The sequence below is a fragment of the Pholis gunnellus genome (genome assembly GCF_910591455.1).
Source record: "Pholis gunnellus genome assembly, chromosome: 18".
NCBI lineage: Eukaryota > Metazoa > Chordata > Actinopteri > Perciformes > Pholidae > Pholis > Pholis gunnellus.
Genome location: NC_136545.1, coordinates 13,866,239 through 13,884,093, shown reverse-complemented (window position 1 = coordinate 13,884,093; position 17,855 = coordinate 13,866,239). Strand labels below are relative to the sequence as shown.

Here is a 17,855-nt window from a genome sequence, read left to right as displayed (position 1 = left end):
GGGGACACATTGTCTCTCTCGCAAAGAGTGACAACTATTCAGATGTATTCTAATGTTTGGGTGAGCCAGAAAATTACAAGCAACAAGGTTGACTTTTTTTTTTTTTTTTAAAGAAGGCCAAACTAATATGTTGATATGCTTCTCATTTTTATTTATTTATGTTCTTGATTGAAGAGGCGGTATGATGACAAGGTCACATGAGCACATGAGGCAGGGAGGACAGCACTAGCACTCCTGCCTTTAAAGGACATGTCCCCCTCAGGTGCATCGCTTCACCCAAATGAGAGGCTATATATACCGCTCCGATTGTTCTGTCTTTGACCTCCACCATGTTGTGTGTGTGTGTGTCCTGTAAGCACATTTCCTTATCTAATATCTGATTTTTTTTTTATTTTGTATTATTGCACACCATTTCTATGGACATCTGATTAAATGTTAATGTTTTCCCTTTGCAGATCCAAAACCAGACACACAAACACACACTAATTAATAAATCAACATAGACATGAGAATAAAGGACCTTGAACTCCTGCCTCATCTATGGTTCTCTTAAACTCACAATCCATTCGATTTAGAATCTAACATTCAAAATATCAAAAAGCTGATATGAAGCAAATTAGGTGACCATTGTTTATGTTGACTTTATGGTTGTGGATCAAGGTAACGCTGAAGCTTTGGAACAGCCTGCCTCCTTACATTTGTAACTTTCTTTTTTAAGCATTAGGTGAATATTAACTTGTGCACTAAGCCTTTGATTAGCTCTTTTTTAATGTATATTCATTTTCTAAACTATCTGTAACTTATTTCTAAGATTAAATTCAGATTTTATTGAATTCAGTTGAACATTTTTACTACTATATTGTATTGCTTTTCAGAACCTCTTGGGATTTTGCGATGAACATTCCTCACTTTCATGTCTGGTGCAGTGACACGTGGTGATATTTTTCAAGGTGGGATGAATGTACTTCACTTCTAAACTGGGATTTTTTGGGTGAAACTGTGCAGTTAGTTGAAGTAGTAGACTAGAATCTAGAAACTTTTATATTTGCACGAGCTGGATAAGATTGGTAGTAAAAGGGCATGAGATGACAGTAGGTGTATGGATGAGTGAAAATCTGCTGAGCACTGGCTGTTGAAGACCTGCTGCCTCATTTATAAAATGAAGAGGGGCTATTGTTTGCAGCGTACTGTTTATTATGAATCACTATTTAAGATTAGTGTGGTAAACATAATTCCTTGTGTTTTATTATTGAAATAGTGCCTTAGGCTGTTTTTTGAAGGTATTGATTTAAACTGGTTTAAACAAAAACAACAATTACACATTGTATATGCTTTTCAAATATAAAATATTTGCTTGGGGTGAGATTGTTTAGTCAACTGCTTTTTGCCAGTTCAAGAATGACCTTTGAACCTGTCCTACAACTTTTAATAATACATAGTAATAATATGAAGACCAAGTGATGATCAAAAGCTCCAGAACAGCTGCAGTGCTAAATGGACTTCGAGGTTATATTGTTCAGTTAATGTCTGCTTCCAAGGTCAAGAATGCATTTTGAACGATATGTTTGGAAGAACTGAGGCATATGCTAATGATGTGGCTAGAGTCCCCCATACACACATCTGCTTATTTTATTCACTTACGTATGTTTTTATGACAAGCAAAGTCAAAGTTCTCGTTCTACCAGAATCGCCGATTTCACAATAAAATAAAAGTCCCATGTGATTGAAGAAATCCGAAGTCTTACTTTCATTTTTTTCAGATCATCATCAGATATTGAGAGCGCGTGAATTTATTTATTTTTTAAATAAATTAAGCCACGCGACCGAAACGAAAATATCATGACGATCGTCCTGACTCCACTTCAAAAAAAAAAAAAAAAAGGAACACGTGCTTCTCCGTGCTTAATTGATTTGTTGTCCCGCGGTGTGAACACAAACGGATGTGTGTGCGCGCGTGTGTGTGAGAGAGAGGAGCCGAGAGATGTCATTCTCACTACACCTGTGCTGCCGCCTCCTGGACGGACGCGACTCCTTTGCAGCGACTGTACTATAAGTGAACGGACAGCTTATGAGCCGCGCTCAAAGCGAGAGAACCACACGCAAGGAAGCGGGATGGCGAGGGTCGGACTGCCGCACCTCCGCCTCCTCCTCGCGGGGCTCTTTCTGGCGTGGACCTTGACGGTCCGAGCGAGCAGAGGGGCGACGTCGCCCGACGAGGAGCGGGACAAAGAGAGCGACGCGGAGGCGCCATGTGAGGTGAAAGCGGTAACCGTCTCTACCCTGCCCGTGCTCCGGGAGAACGAGTTCAGCTTCACCGGCGGAGCCTCGGGGAACGTGGCCGGTGGCGGGGTTGCCGCTGGAGCAGGTGCTGTCGGTGGAGGAGGAACTGGAGGAGGAGGAGGAGGAGGAGGAGGAGCAGCAGCGGGAGGGGGGGAATCCCGACTCCTGTTATTCGTTAGAACAGATCTACCTGGGCGAATTTCCGTAATGGATGATCTTGACAACACAGCTCTCCCCTACTTCACACTCGGTAAGAACTGCTGTGCTGCTGATGTTTCCCCCCTCCACCGTGATAACCAGTCAACCTAGCTGCACGTTTGTGCGCAATGGTAGACTTGTGTTCACCCTGAGCTACATTTCCCAAATCATGTACTCACTCACACACACACACACGCACTCCCTGGCGTTTAATCACCTGTCCTGTTTCCATTACATTGTCTGGTTTCAGTGGTAACTATATTGTTGGTCTAGGCGGCATGATGTGCAGCCCACCAAATCCTGGTGAAAAAGGGTGATATGCTTCCCCTTTTCCTGTTGTTGCTTTTAAACTACTCGTGCTTCCGAATGGGATACGAACTAAGTACCGCTCGTGTTTAAATGGCACTCTTTTATGTCCTTCCTCCTGCCTGTCCTTTCTCTCTGGCTTTCCTATTTTGTGGTTGAACGTGATTATGACTTTGAATTTCACGCATAGCCTAAGTGTGGTGCCCCAATCAAGGAAGGCAATTTGGTCCTGCAAATATGCATGAAATTGGTATTTTCTTCTCAATTGAGCACAAAATTCATAGAACACTGCTGCGTGGTGTGAGGAGAGTTTGCATCACTGTCAATATTCGGCCGTGGTAGGTTTTAAGGGAACCTGCACGTCCCCTCTTTGTGCAGGGCTTAGTCACAGATAACCCATTGGAAAGAAAAACAAACACTGGACCTCGACGGGTCATCTGAAGTTCCCTGTGAAAGCCTTTGACTTTAAAATGATCTTGGGAGTAGCGTCACTAATTTCATAATCATGGAGGACATAATAGTTGGAAAGTGCCCGGCTTTGTGAGAGGAGCAGACTATGCATGAAGGGAACTTGCTTACCTTGCTTTCTGCATATTTCTCACTTATGTCACTGAGTCCTGAGAAAGATGGATGTTCTTATACTTGCCCCCTTTTTGTTTTTTTTTACGTGTCGGTAAAAGTGCAGAGAGTGCAAAGCACACAGTACTGTGTGTTTAAAGGCAATAAGCCGCACAGCATGGACTATAATTGCAAAACTCCTATGTTTTCCAGTTCCCAATCAGTTCAGGGCAACTGTATGCGCTCAGTATAATAGAACACCAGTTGTATGGCAAATACAAAGATGCAAGACTTAGTGGAGGTACTGAGAAAATCCATGTCTCATTACTGAGGTTTTCGGACTCTGGCTTGTTATCTTTTTTTTTAAATTTATTTATTTATTTCTCCCCCTCTTTTTCCCCGGTCTCAGTTTCATTCTCTGTATGAGGATTGCCGAGTAAACTGGCTGCGCGAAGCAAAGACGGGCACGCACGCACGCACGCATGCACGCACGCACGCACGCACGCACGCACGCACGCACGCACGCACGCAGGCTGAGGGCCGGAGCATTAAGCTAGTAAATCACTTTCTATTCTCATTAAGGACAGCCGTTGACTGGTGAAAAAGGCCTCTCTGTCCTCCCAGTCAGCCAGCTAGCAAATTTGCTGCTTCGCTCTTCCAGTGCATGACTGTATGCTGTGGAGGGGGAGGAGTAGGACGAGGAGGAAGAAAGAAAAAGGGCTTTAATATTTTTAATGCAAGCATGTTCGCCTAAGCCGGTGACCACATTGTGAAACTGAAGAAGAGCTCGAGTACAGTTGTGTGCACGATAAATCCTGAGGTTTAACTGGCATTTATGACAAAAAAGCCCCAGTATGTTTCTTTGTAAAATAATGAAGTCTACTGTTGTTTTCCTCTTTAATATATGTGTTGTCTATCAGGAAATCGCAAGCTGTTGTAGAACACCTGCTGAGCGACGTGAACACCCACATATAATAATTGTGCTAAGATCCTGACACAGGAGTCCAAGGCAAGAAGTTGACATTTTGGTGTCACCTGTGCTTTGCATGTGTTCAGTATTCAACACCGTAACGCATCGGGTCATCTTGACAGCGTTGCTCTCTTTATGGATGAATTAGTGGCAGCGTTCTGCTCGTGAAATGAAATGCTGCGCTCCGACATCACGGCAATACACAGTGTTGTTGATTCAGCAGCGCAAAATGAGCACATTTAAATACATAAAGAGTGCATTTTTATGATCAGAATTTCATGTGTTGCCTTGATATTCCACCTTTTTTTTATTTTCTCCTATTAAAACTGTAAATTCAGGTGCTTCAGGTTGCTACAAAAGCCTAAGCCTCATCCAATACACAGTCAGATATGCATATATTATATGAGCGTATGCATTGTCATTTATCCCTTTGTTCTTTTTTTTATGTTTTCATACCCACTGAACATTATATAGGACTGTATAGTGCGTAGACTGTATTGGATTGAGGCAACCACCCACCAACTCTATTTTTTTCCTCTAATGTCTGTTGTTCTGAGGCTTTTAACATCAGTGCCTGTGGGGAAAAAAACAAAATAAAACTCTTAACAACACAGCAAAACGCTGCCTCCCATCATGTGAGACCTATTTGAAATAATATAAACGACTCAAAGGGGAAATATTTTGAGTCTTGAGTAACGGAAAAATTTACATTTTCTCACCGACTGCGATTCCAGAGAGTAAACGCATTGAAGATTGCCGTTAGCGTCTCACATTTTGACCTCCCGTGCTTGGTTTGCATTGTTAAGAAACTGATTCACAGACTTATGTGCTCCCTATTTTTGCATGAAAATGTACTAATGTTGCCTCATCAGGCAGTGTGCGGCACTTGACTGACGTGTAAAGGTGCAAACCACGTGTTCCTGTTACACGACACCTCCTCACAGTAGCTGTTTTTCCTCTCTTCAAACAGAACACAATGCACTTCCTATTTTCTGATAAAAATACTAGACATATTTCAAAATGCCGGGGCGTACCTTATGAGCCAAATGCCAACGGAACCATAATGAGCACAGCCTTGTGTCTGCTTCTTCGATTCTGTCTGATGTGGGATTGTTTTGGTGGCGTCAACGTCAGAGGTTAGGGAAGGTGGGAAAAGGACAGCAAGTCCCCTTTCCCACTGTGGCCTGCTGCCTGCTCAGCTGTGATTTATTACCTCAAGTGTCGTGGAGAATGGATGAACAGAGAGGGCAGTGAAGAGGAAATGTACAGGGCTCCTTCCCCGGTTTCTTCTTTTTCTCTTTTCTTTACTTTTGGTAAAAAACGACGGATTTGCTAATACATATATATTTGTTTTTCGTGTGGGTGTATTTCCCTGTCAGGAAAAAAAAAGATGTTTCAAGTTCAAACCACGTTCAAGGATTTAAGTGTTTTAACTTTTTCTGCATCAGAGCTTTCCTCCTACGGTCATCATACTCCATCCACCGTCATTTTACTTTTAAATAATGAATGTTAGTGGCAGTTGCAGTCGTGCCGTAATCCAACTTCATCGTGTCAAACTTGGAAATTCGAGTGAGAGATGCTTCTACGCTTGGTCCCACGAGATAATTTTCTTTGCTCATTGTAAGTGATGTGGGACTGGGTGGAGATCGATATGTTTAACAACATGGCTGACTTGGTAAACACCTCATTAGGAGTTCACCTTTTTGAAAAACCTTCAGGCACTTAACCCAGGAGCACACGTCCCCCTGTCCTTTATCGTCTCCATCCATCGAAACAAAATCTTTCCACCTTTTTAATTTTCCACCTCATCTTTTTTTTTTTTTGCGCATCTTATTGAGCTCTGGCTTTTCAATCAGCCTTTTCCCCGCTCTGCATCTCCCCCCTCTGTGTCTCCCCCCTCTGCGTCTCCCTTCTCTGCGTCTCCCCCCCCCTCTGCCTCGCTCCATCGCTCTAAGCAGGAGTTGCAGCATTCCCTGCTACGCTCAGGGAGGGGAGATGGGAGATTGAAAGCAACAGTGGTAAAGACAAAAATAAAAGAGTGCCTTCACTGGACCGCTCTGCTTCCCGTGTGCCCAGAACATGTGCACACTGCACTGCATCTCAATCTCATGTCGGAGGGGTTGAGCTTAGCAGTGCAGGACGAGCACTGAAGAGGGTGGTAAAGGTCAACAAGAGAGATGGGAGTTATTACACAGTGTGGCGCGGACATGGATGGGGAGTTTGTGGGAAGACTTGAAATTTAAGCATGGCACTTAATTTTCCGCTGTTTTGAATGGAGTGTCGTTGGGAATTCTACAAACAAGCGCATCCAACTGATCTACCGAGGGCGTAAAGAGTAAAGAGAGAATAGGATCCATGGTGGAGCTTGTGCAGGCCATCAAATGGTCTATTTGTCATCATTTGACCTGCTGTAATAAACCTACAGGAGGCTGTCTTTTGAAGATGAATGCTCTACTACAGTCTCATTTGTAGTGGGAATTCTGTTCCTAACCACACTCTGTACTCTTAAAGCCCTACCCCAGTGTTTTCAGCCTCGCGTCTCCTCGTTCGGTCTTATACAGCAAAATGGCAGGTTTTTTTTCGACAGGCCGGAAGCTCTGCATTTATCTTTGATCATTACACACTGTGCTGGCTGGCTGGTCTGCTCTCACCTGCTGTGATTCACATTCGTCATACACGAGGTTGGCTGCAGTATCGCACGATTTCTCGACGTTGTATTTTTATTCCACTTTGTGCTAAGAATTTGCCAGTAGTGTCTTCTTCAACTGTGATTTGTCAGCTACTTCATTTACGGCCCAGGGTCCGTTTTTGTATTTTATTATAAGAATGTGCATTGAGACAAGTGTAAACATGGTGAAGTGAAATATTACTGAGCATATACAGCTACTGCCAATCAATTATAGGCTTCTGATAATATATATGTATATTAATTTTTTTTATGAGATGCTTTTGAGGATTGATGGTGATTCACATGCCACTGCTGATGATTTGTTACACTCGCATGTGTGAAGGATTGATGAGTCTGGGTGTTAAACAAAGCAACAGTATTGTGTTGGAGTTGTGGATAAAGGTGGCAGCTGTAACATTGTTTGACAGCTTTGGCCAAGGAGACGCACGACGTGTGAGAAATGAAAGGGGAAACCGACATAAAGTGTTGGGCCATAATGAGCCACCAGAACATCCTCAGGCTATGAAAACTGGAGCGATAAACACCGTTCTCCCAGAAGATATCGCCTCTTTTAGTGTTTTGATGATGGTGGTGGTGGAGAGTGCTGTTGAACACATTGGTCCACAAAAGTCCCATAGGTAGTAAATCGGGATCTGGTGACTGTGAAGGCAATGGCGTCATTGGTCTCTTTATGGAAGCATTCCTTGTGTTGTTCCATTCATTTGATTTCGGGTGAATGCTTTCAATTTGTTGACATGCAGTGGAATTGGGTTTTGTCTTTATTTTCATTCATGGAATTAAAGACAGAAGACAAGTATTCATACCCGAACGGCTGATTAAGAAGTATTTCTACGGCGAGTTATTTCTAACTCTGGAAATGGAAATCAGGCTTGTGCACACAGTTTTATAATGTCTAAGATTCATGAAGTAATGTCCATGTATACTGCCCACCTTAGAAGTTCGATGCTAAGAGTTCATAAATACTTTGCATTAATACATATTTTGGACTTTGTGCATCTACAGTTTTGGTCTGGACCCTGCAGGCATAGGACAGTATGATCAATTCAAATCACATAAACTTCCTTTTAGTGAAAAAACCACGGCAATAAAACAATCTTTAATAAAGTAATCATAAGATCACAGAGTCTGTTGTTGTGTCATTTTCTCTGTCTGCATGATCATTTAAAACCAGGCTCTATTTTTCACTTCTCTACCATCACAGCGAGCTAAACAGCCTTTTAATATTCACAATTATCCCCGTAATGGAAATTCTCCGCGATCAACTTATTGTGGAGTTTTTCTTTTTTTTGTCATGATGCACGATAAAGTCCTATATCGTCCCATCCCTTTTATACAGTAGAGAGAAATGTCTTTCTCTCTTTTGCAAGAAGAGTGTTTTTCCAAAAACCAACAAACGGATTCTGAGTTTTTATTACCTCACCCATTCTGGCAGAGAATGAAGAATCAAGCTCGTGTAGTGTATTGGTGACAGGCCGAAGTGATGGCCTGAGAAGAATGGATGAATATGGTCAGTGACCCATGCTGCTTGCTCTCCTTAGCAGGAGCTCTAATCCGTAGTGCTTTTCTTTTGCCATCAGTTTCTCTAGTCTTGCATTGTGGGGGAATTGGACAGATTTGATTTCAAGATAATCATTTGATCATTAACATTGCTAAGAGGGGTATTTTTGTATTTGCTTTTATTTGACAGAATGAATAAAGGAGTTTATGTAAATACCACTCATGAATGCACAAGCTCTTTCCCCTGATTCATGCAAAGCAACAACATGCACAGTCGTTCATACATTTCCCCCCCTATTTTATTAATTGGCAAAGAAGATCAAAGATGATGTTTGGCAAATTCAATAGTTTGTATTTCATTTTAAACAGACAGTATATGACAAATGAATCGGCTAAGATGCAGTCTTTTGGGGTTGGTTTATCGCAGCAGGATAAATAAAGAAATGGGTAGATCAGACCCTGAAGTGTTTACTCTTCCTTATACATAAACATGAGGTGTGGGTTTGCTTTTTCTGTCTGCCTATAAGTTTAATTATGGAAGTGGTGAATTTGATATTTCGAAATTTAACCGGAGCATGCTGGTGTATAACACACATACAGTAAGCCCTGTGTCGTGACTACAGCTGCTGTTAGCAACCTCAGCTTTTAGCATTTTCCATCGGATCTCCACTGTGGCTTTGAAAGCTCTTATAGGTTCAGGCACAGCCCAGTGACTCTCACCAGTACTCTCATGTCTCTTTTCATGTAAACGTCCGGCATTTAATCAGATATTAGCTTCATAAATAAAACCTGAACTTATTGTCACCCTCTGTCTTTTTCACTGCATTGTTTTATCGCGGTGTACCCCTTTAAGTCCAAACCAACTCATCTTGATATGTAAAGCTGGACTATCAAAGAACACCCCTCCGGAGTGTATCTAACAAAGGAGCATGTTGCAAGCTGATTCCCAAACAGATTCATAAACCTACTGCTTGTATATTGTAAAGGGGCTTTCTAGTCTGTGCACCGGATGCATAATGTGACACTGATTTATAAAAGCAATTCCATTTAGTTGCCCCCTTTGCTCCTTTGGCTCCTCGGTTGTGTCCCCCCGCCACATAATGGAATGCCCCATGTGACAAAGGCTGTGTAATGTATTTGCTCTCTTAGGAAAATACGTTTTACAACGCGAGCCAGACATTTGGAGCTCGGTAAAATCCATCAACTTTCACACAATATATTTAAAACCCAGTAAGATGTGTAGACACGCTGAATATTTTACAAAGTTCAACCCTGCCTACAGATCATCCATCTGTGGACGATACAGCATTTGCATCAAACGACTTCAGTATACTGTCGGAGGAGCACACATAACCTTTTGATTTGATTAAATAAACTAGCGACTACCTCGTGATGGGATCACAGCAGCCACGATGGCCACATCCAATCCCCCTACTTCGGCACAATTTGTTTGAACACACCCATCTTTGAACTCCACCTACATTCTGATCTCAACTACACACCTTTTACATTTCATGTCTGCATCTTGCATAGTTGCCACGCTATCACGCTGGCAACATCTGTCCACAGACAGACAGACATAAAAACACAAGTACTGAAAACATCCTCTGGTAGTTCCCGATACCGGAGGTGTCTCCAGTACAACATTTTGCCATGATGACCCACATGTACACAGGGTGGAAACAATACCTGTCACACGACGCCACAGCTGGTAAAAATGGGAAACGGATCTAAATCTAAATATTTTTTTTTCTTCTAGGTTTCTATCCAGATCTGATTTTTTTTTGTTCTCCTGTTAAAGTTGGGCATATCGATACTGATGTGTGATCTTCCAAAAAAAAAAGTGTTTAACGTAACAAGGAATTGTTGTAGATGAAGCATTTGCTAGTATTATTTAGTTCATTGAATTCACTGGATTGGTATTTGATTGACTCAAATTTTCAGCTGATGTTGGAAAAGCAAGTTAAAAATGTAACGTTTATTGAATATTTTAAGCAAATTATTATATATTTCATAATTTCAGTTGATTGGCAGAACTTTGCTTTTGCTTGAAATGAATGCTGAATCTTTAAAGTAGCCTAATTCCTTTGTTTGTGTTTGTGTGTGTGTGTGCTTTTACAAATGTTCCGTTCAAATATTTCCCCTTTCCTACAGTATGTACACAGTACAGTACGTAATAAGAGGAAGCCACCACTAACTACCCTGCTAAATAGCCTTGTTCAGTTTGTTCTTGTTTTAAAGACAGTTCTGGCTCGGTGTGGGGATTCTGACAAACCCGATGACATGAATGAACACAATAGTGAAGTCCGCCCCCGGCTGTCTAAACTAAATGAAACATGAGCAGAGAGCAGACCGAGTAAGTGCGTGTATGGCATGAACGTCGTCGGTTGCTTCTTGAGGCCGTATGTGCTCACATTTTCAGTTTCCTGTTTGGAAGCTGCGGTGTCGCTTCATCCTCATGCGAGAGTTATCAGGATGCTTAAGTGCAGGTGGGATTTCCTCTGCCTGGACACTGCTCTTACTTGCGACCGTGTTTCTGACTTATCTTGTGAGAGTTGTAATGGAAATGCTGCATGCCTACCTGCTGATACCTCAGCCAGCCGGTTGCAGACTGCTCTGTGCTCTGTGTTTTCTGACACACAAGAAAAACAGCTTTTGACGAATAGAAGTGCTGAATAAAGCAGCTTAATTGTTTTCTGTAGACCGTTTATGTATACTCCCTTTTTTTTTTCGTTTTTTTCTTTTTGCAATTTTTGCCTCTTCATACATAATTACTTTAGTTCAAATCAAAGGATTAGTCCGTCTCAGTACAATGCATTTATTTTCAAAGTCTCTTTTCCCTTTGGTATCCACTTCTTACCAATAACAAACATGGCAACAAAGACCAATTCAATCTTTCTGGATTAAAAGGAATAATGTGAAATAGAAAGCAGCGCATTGCCAAAAATAGCTGTAAGTGTTTTACTCAATTCTTGAAGCATCATGTGTCCACTTTCCCCCCTTTTTAAGCAGTGTTTTATGTTTCCCACTTACAATTTATTCTTTTGGTGGGTGATTTTGATGTCACAAAGTGTCCTTTTTGTTCAAGGAAATGGTATTCTTTCAAATTATATTTATTCATTGAGGCAGTCGATCCTCTGACAATCTACAAAACACAACCACACCACTCTGCCATAATCAAGACCAGTGAGGAGTAAGATGGAAGTCAGACTCGGCATCAAACTGTCAGTAAAATGAATGTTTTACCCAGAGCCTGCCTCACAGGGATTCACTTGCACCCCCTCCTCCGGCTTCAAACGGACCAGACGGCCTGTAAATGTCCTCCTACTGGTTGACAGGTTAGCTTTCCAGATCACAGGCAGGATGAAAGCCCAGTTCCACTCTGTTTGGGCCCAAGTTGCGCTCGTTCTCTCGCTCTCTCTTTCTTTCTCTCTCTCTCTTTTTCTCTCGTCCTTGCTACTTTTGTGCACACTATATTGTTGGCCAACCTCTGCTTTTATTCTGAACTTCTCAGACTAATTTCACTCAGACTGTGCTCTTGAGTCAATAGATTTTACACCGTTTAAGAAAGAAAAAAAAAATCGGAATCTGCACGAGTGTGTGTCCTGTGTTTTTATAGTACTTGCATGTGTGTTAGTTCATCATTACCACGGGGATGTAGTTAAATAGTCTCCAATAACCTAGTTAATGGAATTATTGAAATCACATAAGGGTATTATTTTGCAAACATGACAAGCAGTGTGTGTGTTTCAAAGAGGAAAGGGAGAGTCATTGTTCATTGTAAGCTGGTCACAATGATGTTTAAGACCCATAAAATTTGATTCCCACCAGAATTTGCTCTGCACCTTGGCGACGTGCCAGCTCTGCACAGCTCACTATCATCATACCCCGTGGTTCCTACAAAAGATTTTAAACCTTTTATCTATGCTGGCTTGTTTGTACCTATTTGCATTCCCTCCAAGCTGTACAATCTGAGATTTCCTCGCAGATAAAGATTGTGCACCATTAATCTCCCCTCGACTGATGGGGTTTCCTCCCCCAATTTTTCTTTTTTTCCGCTCCATCATGCACATCTGTCCAAGTTCCTGGTGGAGTTGGCTTTATCTGCACAGGGACACACGCTCTTAACTCTTCGCTTTTCCAGTTGTCAGTCTTGATAATATGGGTCCATTGATTTCAGACAAAACAAAGGGGATTTCTGCACTCTGATTCACATGACCTCGGGAAGAGTAGATTAAGTTGTGATGAACCATTGGTGGTTTGTTAGATAATGGCCGCATTGTATACGTTTTTACAAAGGAACTTTATTTGAGAGCCACAAAAAGAATCACACAGACCCTCATCCATCCATGCATTGGAGCCAGACGAGATATATAATCTCCCCAGCATGATCTGGGTCTACCCCAGGGCCTCTTACCAGTGTGCTGTGCTCAGAAAACGTGAAGCACCCAGGAGGTATCCTGATCAGATGCCCGAACCACCTCAACTGCTCCCTTTTGACGTTGAAGAGCTTTACTCTGAGCTCCCTCTGGATATCTGAGCTCCTCACCCTATCTCTAAGGCTGAACCCGACCACCCTATGAAGAAAACTCATTCCGGCTGCTTGTATTTTACCCTCACTTTTGAACCAGACACTGGGAAACTTAACTCTTTTTCCAACCCAGAGAGAGCAATCCACCATTTCAGGGTAACATCCACTTGACATTTGCTTTGCTTGTTGTCAATGTCTTCAATTCTAGATTTATTTTCTTTTAGGCTTTTTCAAAAACCACAGTCCTGCTTGGCAAAAATAACCGAGTTACAGTATGAGGCGTTCAAACTCTATTCAGTAAAAATGAGTATTGTGCAAAGGTAAATGAGAACGTTATCGTGATGTGTTCAAATGTAATCTTGTAAAATGTTGTAAAAACATTTCTGGAAGTGCACATTAATATGCATCTGCCTGGGTCGTAAGGCTATTTCTGCAATCATTTTACATATTGGAGGATTGCTGCCTGTAGGTTTAATTCATGAAGTTCAATATGTTTCATTAATTGATTTATTTCATTAGAATACACCCTTACGTTTTTCAATTTTAGAATATGTCTCCGTCGGATTTAATCATTTCTTTCATACAGCATCAGTGAAACTGGATTAGTGGTGTTTTCAGCGCCGATGCCTTTCTGTTAAGCCTGAGGGGAAAATCGGCACTTGGCCTCACATAGTGTATGCTTATCCACAGGAAGCTCATTGGTATGTCACGGTTGTATCCTCCTCGCCTCCTTTCAGAGGCACAGCACACAGCATTTTTTCAGGTATTTTGTCTGGCTCTGGATTAGCTCTGATCTAACAGCAATTACCCTTGGAAGTCTAACACTGCATAGCATGCTCTCCTGAGGTCACCGGTGGGTGATGTGTCTTCAGACCGGTTAAAGGGATAGTTTGGATGTTTTTAAGTGGGGTTGTGTAAGGTACTTATCCACAATCGGTGTACAACCTACAGTATATGATGGGTGGCACGTCCGCGGTTTGGAGAAGCAGACGGGAGTTACCACACTGATCAATGCGATGTACAGCTGTGTGGATGGGGGAAGCGGCAAAGGTATTTTTGCCACCTTTTTAAAGATAGGCCCACCTAAATATATAAATTCCAGTTGAAGTTTATGCTGCATCTAGAATATTTTCTCTGGTTTACCTTGCCGTTTACCTTGCCGTGAGACATCCGGTGTCTTTGTGTGACTTGGGCCTTTTTTTTACGTGGCTAAAATATGTTTTAGTGTCTGCCACTGTCCACAGCAGAACTTTGCTTTGCATGCATGCGTGCCGACAGCACAGCTTCAGTTCTCTGTCGGAAATGGCTGCCTCACGGCAAGGTAAACCGGTGACAATGTTCTAAATATAGCGTACATGGCAACTGAAATTGATGTATTTAGATGGGCCTTTCTTTAAAGTGGCAACTATACCTTTTTTTTGTGTCCGTCATTATCATTTTAGTGCTAGAAGTAGGCTGTTTTGTAGAGCTGTACAAATTAAACCGGATTGGATTAAGTCTCGACACAAATACCATTTAAGTAATGCAGTCATGCAGAGACCCAGTGGTGATAAAACAAGTGTTGCTAGCTTACACAAATAGGCTTGTAGACATATACTCCTCCCATCTTTATCACAGTGAGAGAATGAAAAACTCGTGCCTGATGTTCATGTTAATGTCACTTCTTCTAAATGAATAAATCACACATCACGTGAACGGGGAGAATGCATTGAAGCCAGCTGACACGATAGCAGCCGTCCAAGGGAAGGAATCAATGTCCTTTTGGCTCCTCCTCCAGAGGCGCATGCAGGTTTTTATATATGTCTGATGTTAAAGCAGATACTGGTGTGTCTAACAAACAGATGGCATTTGTAGATAGGACAGATGTATATTTGTGCATTCCCATTTTTCAGAACTTAAGTTAAAAGAAACTACGGATTAATCGGTAATGAAAATGATCATTAGTTGCAGTACTATTCCCTAGGTTTACAACCTCCATTTCATTTTTTATTGTAAAGGTGTTAAGGGGATGATGCTGTGTGACTACCAGCTATTTAGGTGAAATGTTTTCACAAATCTCTGCGCGTGAGATCCCCAAAGGCAGCAACCTATCTGTGTGAGACACCCACTGCTGGAGGGTAGAGATGATATGCCGATGGTGCTTTTGTCATCACAGTATCCTTTATCTTCACATCTGTTGTAAGCTCTCAAATCACAACTTTGAAGATTACTTTTACTGACAGTTGGGCCTAAATTATATATTAATTTCTCCTGTATGCAAAGATGAGGACACTATGAAGAAACATGATTCAAAATGTATAAATACAGTCAAAATATAATGTAAAATGAAATATAATGGGAGATGCATTCAACGCCCTCATTTTATTTGGCAAGACATACCTGCTGTACACATTTTTGGTGACTACTACTTATTATGTACTTATTACTTTTGTATTTTTGGTTAGGTAAATGAAGGAAATAAAAGAACACATGGAAGTGTTGATTATTTCTAATATATATATATATATATATATATATATTACATTTACACTAATGGTTTTAATCAAAGATCATAGGCTGGAGAGCATTACTTACACATTTCCATGTATAAATGAATTGATTAAAACCATTTCTGTAAATGTAGCAGAAGTAGTGGGAAGCAAGAGTCCCACCAATCATCTAGTACACAGCAACATGTACATCCTGATTGGATAAAACCTATAATGTATTCCCACGTAATTAGCATCAAACATGTTAAACACAATGTTTTGTTTGTGGTAGATTCTTTTGTGAATGTACAGTTTTAAATAGAAAATAGTTGTACCCAAACTTAAAACTTGTTTTGCCCTGTTGACCGTCACTAGGTATAATGTGCATAGGACATTTTGGTATAAGGAAACTAGACGGCTCATCATATATTGCTGTGTGTGTGCGGTGTGCCTTCCACCCATTAGCCCAACAGGGTGATCACTGTTCCGTAACATGACCGCAATCAGGACAAATGCACTATTAACTCTGTAATGAGACAGCTCAACAAACAGAATTAATGGGTCCATTCAAAATGGCACTCTCCAGCAATCAACACTTAGTTAGGCTTGTTACTATGGCTGTCAGAATCAGCGAGAATACTCTGCCTTCTCTGTGTGAAGTGAACACACAATTGTGATTGTTTTTGTTGTTTCTAACTTTCGGGCAACTTTGCCATGCACATATTAGAACTTTGACACATTGTGGAACTAAAAATGTCTTAACATTTGGAAATCCGTGTTACTCTGGTGCTTATTTTAATGAATCTCACTCCCTTAATGTAGAACCATATCGGGGACATTAATTATTAAAGAGCCTCTTTGTGGATTTTCAACTTGAATCCGATTGCTCTAATGTTGGGAGCACAGGAATAAACTGGCTATGTACCCACTGCGTTCAGCGTATCAAGTGCTCGCCACCACCGCCTACCTCTGCTGTCAGGCAGATGTTGTACATTGCGTGATCCCACGCTTTAGTTTTTACGGTAGGCGTTGTGACTTGTTGCCCCCCCGGAGGTACAAATATTATTTTCCTTGAACCCCCCTGAGTGACTCGGAAAAACGCAATGAAAGATAAATGTGGAATTTAGAGAGGTCAGGTGTCTTTGCTGGTGGGACTGTGAAGAACATGAGCCGTGACATAATGCAGACCCATGTGGATATAGTGCCTGTCCACCCAGAGCACATCTCCGCACTGCTGTCGAGTCACTGGCACCGGTTACATCCACTTCTTCCGACGACGACTATTTTAAAATGTAAAAAAAGACATATTTTAAATAAGTAAAAAAATACAAGCATCTAAAGTTGTATGTCCCTCCCCTATTGACATAATAACTAAAGACTGAAGGATGGAAATTAGACTCATAACATGAGGTAATGAAATAATTACATCTCATGTAAAGTTGATGTACGTGCCAAGCTAGAAATCAATAATCAGGATCCATACTTAACTTCTGTCAGCCAGAATTGATGTTTTAAAAGACATAAAATGAACGTCAAAGATCATCAAATTGAGCCAAACATTTGGATGAATGTACATGATAAATGTTAGATAAAAGTCACAGTTTGATTTAGTATCACACTTCACTTTTAACAGAAACATAAGGTCGATGGTTTGACGAAAAGGTGAGGTGAGAGCAGCTGGTGAAAAAACATTTGAACCAAACACTTGATATTATTTATGTCTCGTGTATTTGGTATTTGTATCTACACCTTTGCCTTGTTGGATGCTGTCAAAGCCAGATGATTCGACGTTGATACACACCCCGACAAGCCAATGACGGATTGATTCCTGAGCACTTTCACTATTACATCCTCTGATGTAATGGGATTTTCCAGACTGACTATTATGATGAAGTAGGCAAATGATTGTCAGGATGTTGCCACTCATCAGTCATATTAATTGCATTTATGTGTCATTATTACAGTCTCCTAATGGATGGTAGCTGCTTGCAGGCTGGCTATCTTCTCCTTAACCTAATTGAGTTTGAGCCAATGTTTTTCTCTCCCAATGGAAACTGCAACTTGAGTGCTGTCTTTTCTGGTGTCTCCATGAAAGAAAACATTCCTTTTGACTACTTAATGCTATCCGTCAATAGGTTTGAACAGCCTTCTTAGTTTCCAACCTGTTGATTCAGTAACTGTTAAAGGTTACACAACTTAAGTCAACATCTATAATATACAGGGATCAAAACATGCATAATTTAGCATATTGATTTTTTTAATTTTTTTATTTCACTGCAGTGATGCCTCCTAGACTAAACGGGGAAGCAGGGAGTTTGCTTTTCGCTCATTTGCGGTTACACTGAGCCCATAATGAGA

At 41.2% G+C, this 17,855-nt stretch overlaps 1 protein-coding gene across 1 annotated transcript in view; it reads left to right on the top strand.

Annotated features, from left to right (window-relative positions):
- Nucleotides 1-2,112: 2,112 nt before the first annotated feature.
- astn2 (astrotactin 2) overlaps nucleotides 2,113-17,855 on the top strand; it is a gene marked incomplete at both ends in the record, with an annotated part of 222,466 nt that continues 206,723 nt past the window's right edge. The window contains one exon of the mRNA XM_079179557.1: nucleotides 2,113-2,530. Within this exon, the coding sequence (XP_079035683.1) occupies nucleotides 2,113-2,530 (418 nt within the window). The remainder of the gene's footprint in view (nucleotides 2,531-17,855) is intronic.